The following is a 16,017-nucleotide window of genomic DNA, read 5'->3' as shown; positions in this document are numbered from 1 at the left end:
ATATACACACTTATATATGTTTTTTAAAATAAGTTATGGTAAGTTTTGAGAAGATTTCTCCTAAACAGAGGTTGAGGCGGCATTGTGTACTAGTGGTCAGTCTCTGGAAACTTAAGGAATTTGAGAATGTGCAAATGTATTAGTGTGGTGGGGTTTTTTTGTTGGTTTTTTTTTTTTTAAAGTACGTTTAGAGTTTCTTGTGAAGGCCATCTGTAGGGACATCCAGAGTTCTGGTTCTTTGTTTCCTGTACCCGTTTCTTCACTCCCATGCAAAGAGATGGTTTTGATTTTTTTTTTTTAATTAGGTTTCTTCATTGTATTTCTTGTGATTATTTCACACGCATTGATACGTCCTGAAGTTTTGTAACCAAACAGAAATTACGATGTTAAATGTGAAGAAACAGTTTCTGAGCACAATTAGCGAGGAAGAAATTTAATACTATATTTAAGTACTTAAAGTGTTAGTTTTGCCTTTCATTTCAACCTTCAGCTTCAAGAAGACTCATGTTTTCAGGAGATACTGTGTGTTCCGTGCGCAGTCTGTTTCCCTTAGCCTGAGTTGAAGGACAGCGCTGCCTTTACGATGTATTTTTGCTGGGAAACAATATTGCCCCGTTGTGCATAAAATGACTGAAACAAAAACACGGGGTCGTGAGCATCATTTAGCTGTTTAACACTTAGATTTATAACTTGAATTAGTGAGACTTTTATAATGTTTGGGTTTTCTAGAATGAATTTACGATAGCAGATCTGCTGTAGGAGTAGTGCGCGTGCGGCTCCCACACCAGAGCTGGCTGAACGATGTCTGTGATGAGGATGGCTACTCTTACTTCATTATTTTATTGGAAACTTATCCTCTGCAGAGTCGAGGGAGAAAAGAGTTCTAATTTGGGGTTTTTGTTTGTTTGGGTTTGGCTTTTGCAGGATGACCTTGAATTTTCCTTGCTACTTGGGACTAGTTTTGCAGTGTAATGAATTCAAATGCTTCTGTTATCATGCTGATGCTTCTCTTTGTCTTGCTTTATTTGAATTCCACCAGATTATGCTCCAATTGTCTGCCCTTTATCTGTGTAATAATGTGGTGTTTACAAGAGACATAGCTTAATTGCATTTGAAGTGTATTTAAAGAATATATGCTTTTATTTTTAAACTTTGCCTCACTTATACTAAGCCTCTAAATTGTTATCTCTCACTCAGAACCAAGAACACTATCCACTCTTTCACCTTTAACCATCCATTATGGTTTTAAAACAAAATTACATTTGAAAATCGGTCTTCAACTATTTGCATAAGGATTAAAGTTTAATCAGATTTCCATATAGGAATTTAGTGGTGTTTGCTAACCATGGGACTTCACTTGAACTTGAACTCATCAACAAGATGCTCAGTTCAGTCCTCACTGCATTTTGGTAACTAACTTCACTGGGATTCCTGAGCAGTATGTTATCTCCTCTGCAGGGAGTATTCGGTCCAGAGCTGGGTTACTGAGGCAGTTATGCTAGGTAGTTGTCAATGAATAGTGATAATTCACTTGTATGTTTGGATTCTGGCCTTTTTTTGTTTGTTTGTTTTTTTGTTCCTAAAACGTAATTAAAATTGAACAGCAGACCAGCATACCACTGCAGACGTGATGCACCTTGAAAACGGTTATGCTTCAGTCAGGGATGGCCACTTAGAGCCAGTTCCTCATTGAGTTCCCTTCATGGCCCGCTTTAAGTTACTGCAGTAAAAAAATGTGCTGTGTTTCCTCTTCCTCCTTGAACGGTTTGTGGGTTCTCTCATCCCTGAAGTGTCTTAGGTCCCTAATTCTAAGTTTGCTGGGAGGCAAAAGCGTATATTTAACACTGCAGCCTTTTTGCTCCTCTGATGGCTGCGCTTTGAATCTTTGGGGTGAGCCTCAGTGAAATGATTTATCTCTTTTCACAGATTGAATGGACAGTGCCAATTCAAGAAACTGTTTTTTTTCTTTACTGTTTACTGTCCCACCACCTACGTGCTGGTGGAGGAAAGAAACATCTTGGAAATGACATTGAAGATGTTCCCAGTGACTGCACCTGGGGAGGGCATTTTAACAGGGTTGCTCAGATGCTTGGAGTTTGTCAGTTCTTCATTGTGTCTTTTTCAGGAAGGCAAAACTTGCTTTGTTTTCTCCTGCTGTAGACTAAGAAACACAAGCATTTCATAAGATCAGAGAGCATGCATGCAATCCTGGGTGTTAGTTGATGGGGTCTAATTTTGTTTATTGGGGAAATGGTGGTGGTGTGTTTGTGAACTACTGTAGCCTAAAAAGACCGTATGGAGTGTTTTTTCCATTTGACCTTGCAAAAATGCACTAGTATCTGCTATTTTGACTGACTTAATTTAGTCTGTTTCCCTTGATTTGGTTCCATTTTTTTCCTGAGACTGAGCAGGTGCTTGATACCACCCTCCTTACTGAGAAGAATTTATTTTCTGTTCGGTAGTTTATGAAGCACTTGTAAGGTTCTCCTTGGCTTTCATTCTTCTATTACTGAGATGGTGGACCTAATTTAATGTCCAATGTGAATAGCATCCTCTTGCTTTTAAACATCTGTTCTTTTCCTGTGGGAGCATATTAGTCTGGCAGACACTTGAGAGAACTTGTAGCTAATATAGCTGGAAATTGCTGTGCCTGTACAACTGCTTTTAAAATGGAAAAAAAAAGTTCTTTCAGATGGAACTGGATATGAAGATGTACTGTTTTGGTAAAATGTATTTCGCATAAACCACTGGATTGATTTGGATGCAGCATAAAATTTTTGGTAGTTGTGCTTGCAGGGGTTTTATCTGTATTTTTGTAACAAAACAACAAGAGCTGCAAAGATTGTAAAGTCTCTTGAAGCATGATCTTGGGAGGCAGATGATTTCATGGAGTTGCTAACTAGTAACTACAGCACTGAAAACAGCATTTAATTCAGAGTTATGCGAAGGAGATGTTTATTGTTGGGGTGTTTTTTTGCTGTACGGGACTTTTTCTTTAAAACACTCTGAACTGCGAGAAGCTGTTGGTGAAGCATCTGATATTAAACATTGATACTTGCTTTAATGACTTTAACAATGATTTAAGCTTTGGGTTTTTCTTAATTGATTGTATCTTCACTTTTGTGTGTAGGTATGGGATTTCGTTTTTAGTTACTTGATTGGCTTCAGGAGCATGAAGATAACATTCAAATTAAAAACAAAACAAAACTAAACCAAACCAACACTTCTCAAAGCTGTTTGCATTCTTCCTGATATTAAATGAGTGACTTGTTGGCTAATATTAAATATGAATTTTAAAATATAAATTCTTCTTGGTGGATCTGTGACAGGAGAACCTAGATATGACCTCATAAAAATTAATATATGTTCAGAAATAGTTTTATAGGTTTTAAATAAATGTATAAGATATAAAAGTATTAAGTTATAGCCTGTGTTTTAAGTTTCCTCCAGACTGCAAAATATAAAGTGTCAGTCTAAAGAGATTGAAAACTTAGTGTCTGTTGTTTTCTAACTGATAGATCATTGGTTTTCTGTCTAATGCTGGAAGGCTTTGTAAATGCTCCAAGGGAACATGTATTTATCATTTTCTTGCTATTAGATAGAAAGGATTTTTGGTTTCTTCAGTAATACATATTTTGGGAGGAAATGCCTTCAAACTGATGAGAAAGGTATCAACTTATTTTAAGTTCTATACTTAGGATTTTTTTTTCTCTCTCTCCCACCCCCTGCACCCTCCCCACTTCTTCCCCAGCGAGCACTTGTCCTGCTCATTCACCTTCTTCTTACATGGAGACAGCAACGTTTGCACCAGTGTGGAAATCAGCCAGCATCAGCCTGTGTACCTGCTTAGTGAAGAACACCTCACTCTCGCCCAGCAGTCGAACAGCCCTTTCCAAGGTAGGTTTTGCCAGCCGGTAGTGAGTATTAAATAAATCAGTCCTTTGAGCTGCTCAGAATGAGGACTTCTGGCAAAGACTGGAAGTGGGAGCAGAGGCGTTATCTGTTCTGTGTTGATTATGCATTTTCCCCAAATGTCTTGTCTTGACATAGTCAGAAGCCAGTTGGTGTGTCTCAGCTCTTCTGCAGGTGGATGATTTCTGTATTCTTCTCTTGTCACATAGCCAAATAATTTGTCTTCATGACACAAACTGTCCTATTGGTGACTTAAATATTTTGCTTTTTCAACATGCTTTAGAACCCTCACATATCTTCATCAACCCCTCTTTTAGAAATACATTTCTGACTCAACATACTTAATCTATTCGCTCCCCCTACACCTTTTTATCTGGCTGCTTCTTGCCTGTGAATTCCTTTGGTTCCACCAGCAGATGCGGGCTGTGCTCTCGAAGACAAAGGAGTGATGGGGCCCGAGTCTGGTTAGTGGGCTGTTTGATCGTTCCCTGTCTCAGACACGCTTGTGTGGGCTATCAAAATCAGTTCTCCTGCATGACCACACACTGCCCTTGTTTATTCATGCTCAGTGTCCAAACTTGCTTTTTTTGAATGTAATTTAACAGCAGCTGTGCTTTCCTAATATGGACAAGACTAAACATGAAACAGATTACTTCCCTGTGTATATGTTGTTGTTGTTGTAACTGTACCAAGCAGAATGAAAGGATGAGGAAACACCTTAATTCTGTCAGAATTTCAAACAGTCTTTCTTTATCCCACCTGTGTGTTAGAGACTCCTTGCTAGCTGAGATGAAAACTTGCTTGTTGCTTGTTTAAATAGATTACTTTGTAATTGTTGTTGTGGTACCTTGATTCTCACAGTACGCGTACATGTAACAGTGTGTACCCATTACCAAAAACTTGGGCAGTACAGGAAAATGTGACTAGGGTACGTTTTGACTTAACGATGAGAAGTTGTTTATTTGGTGTGGCTGAAGTAACAATAATACTATTTCAGTGGGGAAGAGTGGATTTTGTTTAGATATAATCTCCAATGTATTTTTATTTATCTTTTTAGTTATTCTAAGTCCCTTTGGATTAAATGGCACGCTCACAGGGCAGTCATTCAAGCTTTCAGATTCATCGACAAAAAAGCTTATTGGTGAATGGAAACAATTCTATCCTGTCACATCTAACTTGAAGGAGGGATCTGAGGAAAAACAAGAAGAAATGGACTGGGAGGATGATTCTTTAGCTGCTGTTGAAGTCCTTGTTGGTGAGTGCTGTGATTACCTTTTAGTTACTGAAATAAACTGCCCAGTTAATCTGCAAAATTCTGAATACAAAAATGACCCCACTTTATTCTTTTTGCAACTGTTTGCGACTCATGTTAGTCTTCTGTTTTTCTGTTTAATGCTCAGGCCTGTCTAAAATGAATTGCTGCTTAAAGTGGGTCGTGCAGACCCACTAGTAGGTGTTTTTCTTCATGTGCCATGAGAAGCAAGATTGTTTTTAAAATAAATAAATTTTTTAAAAGTCCAAAAACCCTAGACTATCACTGTTGACATCAGAGATGCATCAAAAGCATGTTGTACTGTTTCAGATTCCGTGCAAATTCAAAGGGAACAGAGATGCCTTTCAGGGATGTCTTCAAAACCACAATCCTGGTGAACTTAATGTACTCAGGCACTGCATTTATCTGCTGCTGTTCCTAAAATCTAAGCCCCAGGGACACAATAGTTTGTTCCTCTGCTGTGGGCTATTGACCTTTGATTTGCCAACTAATGTAATCATTTCTCTGTAATGAGTGTTACAAGCTTGTATTGCAGTGGTGGCTGGAGACCCTGACGATGATGGGGAGGGGGTTATTGTCAGTTTTGTGTGATGGTAAAAAATATGTTGTCAGTCTTATTTATAAAACAAAATGATAGAGGCAAGTAGTAGCATGTAGATGCCAGGGCTGTCTCTGCCTGTGTATATAAAGGCCTTTTTATTTATTCACCCAAATCTTCTGTGTAAAGCAAATCATAAAGCAATGGTGAGGGTGACAACAGAGACTTTTTGTCTGAGGATAATGCTTTAGTAGGTAGAAAGGGTAGGTAAGCTTATGAATGGCCAGTGAAATGATCCGTTGTTTGATTTTGAATGTAAGTTTTTGGTAAACACCTGTAAAATGGATTTGCTCTTTTTTTCAGCTGGTGTGAGAATGGTATACCCAGCATGCTTCGTTCTAGTTCCTCAGACAGACATCCCTGCCCCTAGTACTGTAGGGGCATCTCACTGTTCAACTACTTGCTTGGGTGCCCACCAAGTGCCTGCTTCCACAAGAGATCCTGCCATGTCTTCAGTAACTCTGACTCCACCGACATCCCCAGAGGAAGTTCAAACAGGTATCATAAAATTAGCTTCTGCATGCAGGAAATAATTTTTATGGCTGCTTCTTTAAATCTAGCAGTGTTTGGAAAGGATTCAGATGTTCTCTGTGCAATGGACTTGGTTACAAAAAATCACATTTCTTTAGTCATAAGTCTGCTGTAGTAAAACCAATTTTTGTTGTTTGGTTTTAGGCAAAATTAGCTTGCACACTTTTGTAAGTTGCTGAAGTTAGGACTGCCTTTGTATGTGATGTTGTTGTCTAGTACTTTAAATGTCTGTAGTTAAGTTTTTGGTTTTGTTGGGTTTTTTGGGGTTTTTTTCCCCTCTCTGTATGTGTTTGTGTGCATGTATGTATTCTGGCATAGCTTTATAAACATCGTCGTGCATCTCGGTCATTAGTGAGGAAGGTGATGTTTTCAGCTTTTTTGTAGTCTAAGGGAGATTCTTTGTAGTTTCCAGTAAGGCCGTGTGCCCTCTGAACTGTGTCTGAGTAGGGTAGGGCTCATTGATAGTTTCAGGTGGCTTTACATACAGCTCTTCTTGTTCAGAAGAGGTTTTGTTTGTTTTTTTTCCCCCCAAGATCTTCTGTTACCTTTTTTAAAATAATACTGTTAAATTTGCTAACAGGTAGCTTTGCTCAAGTTTTCCTGATGTACGAGCAATGTTATTTTCTTTCTCAGGTCTATAGTTCCTTGGAAGAAAAAGAATAGCCGGCCCAGTTATAACATAAACAGCGCTTTCTCCCTGCCGTCCCCTCCACCCCCCCCATGAGAAGGAACCGTGTTATAATAATCGGCTACCATATGTAAATTTTCTATTTGTTTTTATTTCCTAACATTGAGTTAAAAAGATACTTTTCTTCCTAAGATGTTCCTGTGGTAGCTGAATTGGAGTAATAGTGGTTGTGAGTGTATCACCTTGTTGCCTAAAACTGTTTCTTCTGGTGCTGCTTTTCAGTTGATGCTCAGTCTGCCCAGAAATGGGTGAAGCTTTCTTCAGTTTCTGATGGATTTATCTCTGACAGTACTAGCCATCATGGTGGCAAAATACCTAGAAAGCTAGCCAATCAAGTGGTTGACAGAGTCTGGCAAGAATGCAATATGAACAGAGCGCAGAACAAGTATGTACTCATTTTGTGAAGCTAAAAAAACCCATAGTGTCTTGTGTGTTTGTTGTAGAAAGCAGTTGTTTAAAGATGCTGTGATTGCTAGTAGAAGGTGCTTTACACATAGTAATGAAACATTTTGAAGAAGATAGTTGTTCCTAAATAGTAGTCTGTGTAGTTTTAATATGTTAGTAAAAGGCTATTTATAATTGCTTTGAATCCTGTGTCACAAAACTGCTCTTGAGGCTTGACAGAAGGTAAAGAAAGAACATATGTCGATCCCACGTAACTCTCCCGATATTGAATCGTAGGAGGAAGTATTCTGCAGCATCAAATGGCTTGTGTGATGAAGAGACAGCTGACAAGGTAGCATCCTGGGATTTTGTTGAAGCCACGCAGAGGACAAATTGCAATTGCTCAAGGTACAGTACTTGGCAGACCCACAGTCCAACAACCTACGTGGAGACTGAAGTGCTCAGGAGAGGGCTTGTGATGACTCCTTTAGGAGTAATTAAGCAATAGCTGCTTGTGGGAAAGCTGCAGCAAAATTTGTACCTCATGTGCTAAATGTCATTGTAGGTCTTGAGACTCTGCGCAATAAGATAGCGCAGAGTTCTTATTCAAGTAAATCATCTGAGTGGACCTACTGGCAGTTCAGTGACAATTTCTGAGTCTTGGGCTGGAATTCCTTAGGCCTGGATATGGGTAGAAGTGATCTCGTGGGCAACTCTCTTGGGCTGCAATGAAAAGGGAATGCTTATTTATTTACAAATTAAGAACCTTTTCTTAGAGGGGTGTGGCATTAGCCTTGAAGGGAGTAAGCTGTTTAATCAACAGCAAGACAATTATGTCTTGAGGAATATGGCAAAAACCCCAAACCTGCTTTACTTTTTGGGAAATACAGCATTCCATGGGTGGTTGTGTATGAAACTGCTTTTCTGTGAGTTGATTGCCAGTATATATTTTTTATATTAGCTGAGGGGAAAAAAAGGGATCAAAACATAAGGGGAAAGTCTGGATTTGACTTCCAGTATTTCTTATGACTTCTGTTTTGAAACTGTACAGTGCTACAGACGGTTAATACAGATGTTTGAAATAAATGGAGACATTAATTTTGGTGAATTTCTGTACTTATGGCAGAATACTAATCTTTAGGTGACTGAAGTGTTGCAAAGGTTTAAATGCTTCCTCTGATTTTAAGCGTTACACTGATTACCTTGCCATGAATACTGGGATCTTAAAAAAAAAAAAGTCTGGATGATGTAGCATTGTGAAAGAAATGCATTTTTCCTCCTTTACTGAAATGGTTGATTTAAGTTCTGTGGTAATACTTGTGTCCTGAGAAGAGCTGGGAGATGGAGGAGTATTAAATATTCTGTTAAAGGAGACTTTCTCACTATTTAAGAGAAAACAATCAATTAACTGTGTGAAGTGTGTATTAGAAATAAGCAGTTGCCTAAAGAGAAATTGCAAAGACTTAAAACCTCTTCTTGTTCTCTGTATTTTGAATTCTAAGCAGTGAAAAACCTCTATATGTGTATGAGAATTTAAAGTAAAACCAGATTTTTCATACCTCTTCCCTTTTGTTCCTGCCTAATCCTGGTTTTTAATACAAGTTGCATGCTTTTTAACTTTCCTAATGGAAGCATGGCAAAGAATACCCAGGCGCTAAGGATGTATGTGCAGTTTAATCATAAACATTTTGTTCTAGAATTCAGTTTTTCATGTCGCTCGTTCTGTCAGATGATCTAGAAAGTTGGCATCTTGAACTCAAGTTCAAGAAAAAACCTAACTGTATTAATGCAGTCGAGACACTGAGTTTTTCTTCTTTTCACATGTGCTAAATTTGTGGGTAAATAGCTACAAAAGCTTCAAAGTAGCTTTTGTAGGACTGAGCCTGGCTTCTAGATTCTCAATGGTAACTTTCCACTCCTTGACCCACAGGGTCTTGGGACAGCACTACTGGTTAGTATTGATGTTTGAATTCAGGAAGTCATTCACTAACTCATACATTGTTTTACTGATTTGTCGGTGTTGGCAGAAGTTAAAAACAATGTGTTCATGTGACTATTTCTGTTAAAAGCAGTTATAAAATGCTGTCTTCAGTTATGAGGATTATGTGTGTGTTTGGCTCATAGGACAGCTTTTCTAGTTTTTTTTTAAGTGGTGTTCTAAAATCTTGCAATGCTACTCAAGTCAGTCAAATTAAGTTATGGCAAGAAAGAGGACTTCAGAATAGCATCAGTTTCAGACTTCTATAATCGACTGTGTAATGGCTTAGAAACGGGTTCTTATCTAGTGAAAAAGAACATGATAGATGTATTGGAAAGATTAATGTGAAGTATTTTTCCCCTATATTAATTCTGCAGGCACAAAAATCTCAAACCAAGAAATTCAGGTCAACAGGGGCAGGCACCACCTGTGGGCCAACAACAGCAAGCAGCTCCAAAGCACAAGACAAATGAGAAGCAAGACAAAGGGGATAAGCCACAGAAACGCCCTTTGACTCCTTTTCATCATCGTGTATCTATCAGTGATGATGTTGCCATGGAGGCAGATTCAGCAAGTCAGAGGCTTGTGATGACTGCACCAGACAGTCAAGTGAGGTTTTCAAATATCCGAACTAATGATGTAGCAAAGACTCCTCAGATGCATAATGCTGAAATGGCAAATTCACCTCAGCCACCACCACTTAGTCCTCACCCGTGTGATGTAGTCGATGAAGGGGTAGCTAAAGCTCCTTCTACTCCTCAGAGTCAACATTTCTACCAGATGCCAACACCAGACCCCTTGGTTCCCACAAAAACAATGGAAGACAGACTCGATGGCTTGCCTCAGCCTTTTCCAGCTCAATTTCCTGAAGTCATAGAGCCTACAATGTATGTTGGTACTGCAGTGAATTTGGAGGAAGATGAAGCTGATACTACTTGGAAGTATTATAAAGTTCCAAAGAAAAAGGATGTGGAATTCTTACCACCTCAGCTTCCAAATGATAAGTTGAGAGATGATCCAGTAATACCTGCTGGACAGGAAAACGTAACATCGGTTACAGAGTAAGTAGTGCTTAATACTATAGTAATGACATGAGAAAGCGAGGAAACTGAAGGGCCAAAGGCTGTTGTTTCTCACTGTAAGCAAGGTTGTCGCTTTTTTTTAACGTTGTTCTCATCAGCTCGAGCAGTAATGCTGAGTGTGTGAGCATAATGATCTGTGCTGTCTGCATTTGAGAAGATAATACTTGTGAAATCTGAGCATAAGTCACACTCAAATAGGCAGTAAGACTTTCCAGCTTTTTCTTATTAGAACTCTGATTTAGCAGGTGGCAATGAAGTTTATTTTTCTACTGTAAAATTAATCTGTGCCCAAATTATGCCTATTTGGTACTTAAAAGTCCCAAACAAAAATTAAAATGAGAAAGCTTTTTCTTTTTTCTATTTACTTTCTTCATTATTTGAAGGAAGCCTGGATGGTAGCGGCTGCAGGCTTTACCCTTTTAAAGATAAAAATTCTTCTACCTCAGTTCTTTTTATTCAGAAGAGCTTAGATTTTGAAAGCTGGTATTTAAATGCTGATGGGAACAATGCGGAAGTTGATCTGGTTTTCTGGAAGATGTTAATTTTACTGTAGGCTGCAACTACTTTCTAATATCAGAAACTTCTGTTTGGAGCAAGGGATGTGAACTGGCATTTTTGCACATGGTGCGTTCTCTCTGTGTTGTTATTCAAAAGGCTTAAGGATTTGAGGTTATCACTGAACGAAAACTAGTGACTGGTGTGTCTGCTGTTACTGCTCGTGTACCTCAGATCATACGGGAAACTATTGTTCATTAAACAAAGCTTGTCTAACTTCAAGAAATATTGAGACAGTCAGAATGTGAAGGAATATTGAAACAGTTGGACTAGATCCTTGTTAGAACCTCAGCCTTTGAGTTATGGGAAATTCATTTGAGAACATTTATTTGTTTTAACAGAAGCTAATAATTGTCTGGAAATAAAGTATGTGTAGACTGTAACTATTTAAAAAAAGGGTTTTGTTGAATAAATAGAATTTGTTTCTGAAAGCTAGTGTTGGCTAGCACCAGCTTTTAAAATGTTCTACTCTGCTGCTGTCTGTTTCAATCAGGATAAAGGTGTTGGTCACTTCTTTGATACTAAGTTTTAATAAATTATGGAGCTCAGAGGCAGTGGAGGAGAAGAATAACTCTAGTGTTTTTAGTGTTAAAATTTACATTTGAGCTCTGTTTTACTGCAGAATGAATCAACGTGGTTTTTTTTTTTTTTTTACCAGTTAAAGCTAAAACAAACTCCCCCAAAAAGACCACCACCACACCAAAAAAAAAAAAAAACCCATAAGAACAAAAAACCTGAAACAGAACCACTTGGCCTTCTGGGCTGTGTCTCCTTTGCTGTTGTACTGCATAAAAAAGTTTTCCTGTCATCCATCTTTTACACCACTTCCTTGTGAGGCCGTGCTGCAGGAGAAGGGTGGTAATGGGAAGCAACAGGTGCTGACAGAGCTGCTAAGAGCAGTCTAGACTTAACATGGCTGGGACCTGGATGCAGAGGTGACAAACTTTGGCTTAGAGTTGTGATCAACGGATTGAAAAAAATGCATCTCAATTGCACTCAGAGTTGCCTCTGTCAGCTCACTTGCTGTTGATTATTTTTGGTCCAAAATTTTTTTTTTTTAAATTTTTCCCCCCAGAGACTCTTAGTGTGACCAGTATCAAATTATTGAGGGTGTGGCTTTTGGGTTTAGTTTGTGTTTTTGGTTTTGTGGGTTTGTTTGTTTGTTTGTTTTTTGGAGATAGTGTACTTAATTTGTGGTAGAAGAGTTGCAGCAGCTACTCACCGGACTGAAATTTTATGTTGCTTTTCTGTTCTGTTGCCGGCAGTGGAAAGCCACTGATGGCAGTCGCATTGACTTTGCTGTGTAGGAAAGCTGTGAGAACAAGTAAATATGCTGTAGCTCTTGTTCCGCTCTCGTGTGCATTTCCTTAGCCATATCTTTTTGTGCTCCCTGTTGAAGAGTTTACAGTAGCTAGTGCATGTCTCAGCTCCTTCAAGTTGTGTGTTTATAGGATTTTTAGTGCTTTTTTTTTTCTTTGAATTAATTTCAGCCAACCAGAGAAAAATATGCCCTACTTAAAAATCTTCTTTTTCTGTTCAAGTCATGGTCTTTCCTTGTATGGCTTTTAGTTTGATTTAACAACTTATTGAACATACTTTTTTTCCCTATAGTATCTGGCTGTTAACTTCTCTTCCTCATTGGTGGTCAGAAATACTGGAAACTGCTGCTTGCTTTTGCTGTGTATTTTTCCTGGTCTTTAATTCCTTGTTGCTAGAAATTCGTTCCCTTTTTTTTTCCTTATGATAATTTTTTGCGGGATTTAAAAAAGAGGAAAACCCTCAACTCCATTGAGCACCGCTCCCGACATAAATGCTGATGGTGCTTGACACAAAGCCACATCCATTGCACCGTTGTCTGGCGCAGCTGTGCTGTGTGGTGTTCACGCCTAACTCAAGGTTTTATTGAGCATGGGTGACCAGCATGGATGGATTGGACAGTGCTGTTGGCTCAGAGGTGTTTCTTTGGAAAGGTTATTTCTAGGAAGTCTTTTGCCAAACCGTTTCTGTGTCCTCTCTCATACCTCATAGTTGACAGGGATGTACAGGGCAGCGAGGAGGACTGGGAGGAATCACCGTGCCTTTTTGTGTGCAGAATTTCAAGTTTGAAGTCTTTGAATTGTTCCATATCATGCTTTTCTTTCTTTCTGGTCTCTCAGAGGAGAAATGTAAGCCTGTCTTATTCTAAACCGCAGATTAGTGTCTGCATCTAGGCTGTCAAGAACAAGCCTTGCTAATGGTGAGACACATCATTTTCTTATGAGAGAGCATTTCCTCTTGGATAGAGGCTTGAGAAGGAAAGAATAGAGATGTTGGAAGCTGGGTTTGAACTTGAAGTACCCCTCTGTAATCTTCATCCTTGCAATGCCCCTTCTTCATTTTTTATTCATGTGTGAGAATTCTGTAAATGCTTCTACTGGTCATTCTGTTGCTGTTTGGGAGGAAGAGGGCCTCAGAGCAAGAAGAAATTGTGTACCTACATTAGTCTGACACTCCTGAAATATTTGTCTTGTTTGAAGGAATACCTTCGTCACATATAGTGCCTTTTGTGTGCTCGGATACATAAAATACAGTTTGCTTAGGGGCAGAAGACAGAGGGGCATATGTGCAGCTAATAATCATAACATAGTTTTCTATTTGCCAATATTCATTGCTGGTGCAACGTCACATCTGTGAAACTAATAATCCTGGTACAAAAACGTAATCTCTTTGTACTTACCAACTCCATTTTTGGCTCCAAATGTTAAGAAAAGGAAAAATGCTGACAAAAGGCAAATGTGTTGTTATTCTCGTTCGTAAATTAGATATTGGTGTGTTGGAGGCTTCACTTGTATCAATGTAAGTGCTATAAATGACTGCTAAACGTAGTGGCACTTGTGTGCTGTAGTAGTGGTTATTGCTTGGGCTGCTTGGATAGCCAGGCTGAGTGTGCAGCAGAGCGTGGGGCTGTTTGGGGTGTTAGCCGCAGCCGGGTAGTGGGAAGGCTGGCGTACTTTCTGCATTTAAATGAAGTAAACGTTCAGGAATTAGATTCTTTAAATATGAAAAATTCAGGTTTAATCACTTTTATCTGATCATTTGTTTGGACATGGCAGTGAGTAATTTTTTAATGTGGTGAATTTCTTTTAGTGGATATAGATAGTTTACTACGTTTGTACTTTATAATAAATGACAGCTATGACCTGGGATAAATTACTAATCTTTATCTGAATTGACAGGGCTTGAGGAGACATGGGCAGAATGAATCACGCTGCTGTATCTGACGTGTGTAAGGAGGTTCTATTAAATGACTAATGATTTAAACCTTTTCCCAAAAAGTTTTCTGAAGCTAAGGTGGAAAGGAAGAAAGTGGGAAGGGAAGATGAACTTGTTCTTGTAAAGGCTTTGTGATAGCAAATCTTTTTCCACATAATAAATGATAAATAATATTTTGTCTTTTTTTTTTTTTTCTGTTCAGATTAATGGTGCAATGTAGGAGACCTTTAAAGGTTTCAGATGAAGTGGTGCAACAGTATCAGAGTAAAAACCAATACCTAGCGGCAGTAGTGACGGAAGCTGACCAGGAACCTGAAATCGATCCTTATGCCTTTGTTGATGGTGATGTGGAGTTCTTATTTCCTGATAGTAAAAAAGATAGGCAGAACATTGAGAGGGAAGTCGGGAAGAAACACAAGGTGAGTAAAAGGGTGAGGATACAAATCACTGATGAGATTAAAACAAATTGCTTTAGTCACCAAATATGATTTAAATCCTTCTCTGTACATCTCTCTGTGTATTTAGAAGTGCGTTAAAAAAATAGTATTCTAGCAGAAATGATCAATGAAATTGTGCAGCAAGCCTCTTAACTACACCTAAAATTTTTTTGTCACTTTTATTTTTTTTGGAATGTTTTTGATGGCGCTGTTGCGTTAGGGTTTATGGCTTATGCTGGGAGAACACTGCTGAATTGGAACAAATAAAAAATGCCGCTCAGTAGCCTTTCTGTAGAAACGGGTGATAGCAGGTGCTTGGGGAAGAGAGGAGGAACAAGGGAAGTGCTTTGTTCATGTGTGGAAAGGTTTTGGGGTTGGTGAGGTGAATTCTTGACTACTTCCCTGGATGGTGAATTTTCTTTTTTTTTTTCTTTTTTTTTTTTTTTTTTGGCGCTTTAGTCAGTACCAACTATATGAGGCTTCTATGTCAAAAAAAAAAAAAAAAAACGCCCTCCAAAAAAAGGAGAAAGTATAACTGCATTGGGAGCGTACATCTGAAAAAATTTGTTTATTAGGGTTAGTTGTGTGTGTATGCACTCCTGGTATCAAGAGTTTCATTCAGTAACTAGTATAGTCAATGTATAGCATTTGATATAAAGTTTTTCAATAAGGTGTAGCAAAAATCCACAGCTTGCTTTTAAATTTATTCCCCAACACAAAAAGCAAGACTTACATTTTTCTGTGCTCATCATCTGCGTGTTGGTAGGACGCTGTCTGTACTCTAAGCTTCTTTCTCCCTGGGCAAGTGCTGCTACCCAGACCCCCAGACTACACCTTGCTGAGCTGGAAGGCTAATGAGAACCTGATACTTCCGAGATGTGCCAGAATTCCCATAGGGAGAGAAAATGCTCCCCACCTCCCCAGTTAATTAAAACAAACTTTTCTACCTTTTTTTAATAGGCTGAGGATGGGACATCTAGTGTTACAGTTTTATCCCATGAAGGAGAAGATGCTATGTCTCTGTTTAGTCCTTCTGTGAAGCAAGGTAAAGAGGCTTTTTTTTTTCCCCTCCTCTTTTAATTGTGCTGTGCTAATGATCTGTTGAATAATCTATTGAAGAATTAATAGATTCTAGTAGGCTAAGTTTTTACTTTATGGTTTTTATTTCCCTGTCCCTTCAGAACTCGGAATCTGCTTGCAACACATTTTCTTTGTTGCATTTTGCAAATAAATGTTGGCTCTAAAATCCAAATGTTACAAAAATGAAGGGACTTCACTTATGTGTAACATAGTTAAATGGAACTGAAACATACTTTGTTTTTTCCTC

General features: G+C 38.6%; 1 protein-coding gene across 1 annotated transcript in view; it reads left to right on the top strand.

The window, feature by feature from the left end:
• LOC104463344 (mediator of RNA polymerase II transcription subunit 13-like) overlaps positions 1 to 15,735 on the top strand; it is a gene marked incomplete at both ends in the record, with an annotated part of 36,222 nt that extends 20,487 nt beyond the window's left edge. The window contains 7 exons of the mRNA XM_010075637.1: positions 3,797 to 3,897; positions 4,970 to 5,167; positions 6,087 to 6,281; positions 7,225 to 7,387; positions 9,742 to 10,425; positions 14,456 to 14,672; positions 15,651 to 15,735. Coding sequence (XP_010073939.1) covers positions 3,797 to 3,897; positions 4,970 to 5,167; positions 6,087 to 6,281; positions 7,225 to 7,387; positions 9,742 to 10,425; positions 14,456 to 14,672; positions 15,651 to 15,735 — 1,643 coding nt within the window. The remainder of the gene's footprint in view (positions 1 to 3,796; positions 3,898 to 4,969; positions 5,168 to 6,086; positions 6,282 to 7,224; positions 7,388 to 9,741; positions 10,426 to 14,455; positions 14,673 to 15,650) is intronic.
• Positions 15,736 to 16,017: the final 282 nt, after the last annotated feature.

This window comes from Pterocles gutturalis, unplaced genomic scaffold (genome assembly GCF_000699245.1).
Source record: "Pterocles gutturalis isolate BGI_N339 unplaced genomic scaffold, ASM69924v1 scaffold40992, whole genome shotgun sequence".
Lineage (NCBI taxonomy): Eukaryota > Metazoa > Chordata > Aves > Pterocliformes > Pteroclidae > Pterocles > Pterocles gutturalis.
Note: the sequence above shows the minus strand (reverse complement) of the source record. Positions and strands in the feature narration are given on the sequence as shown.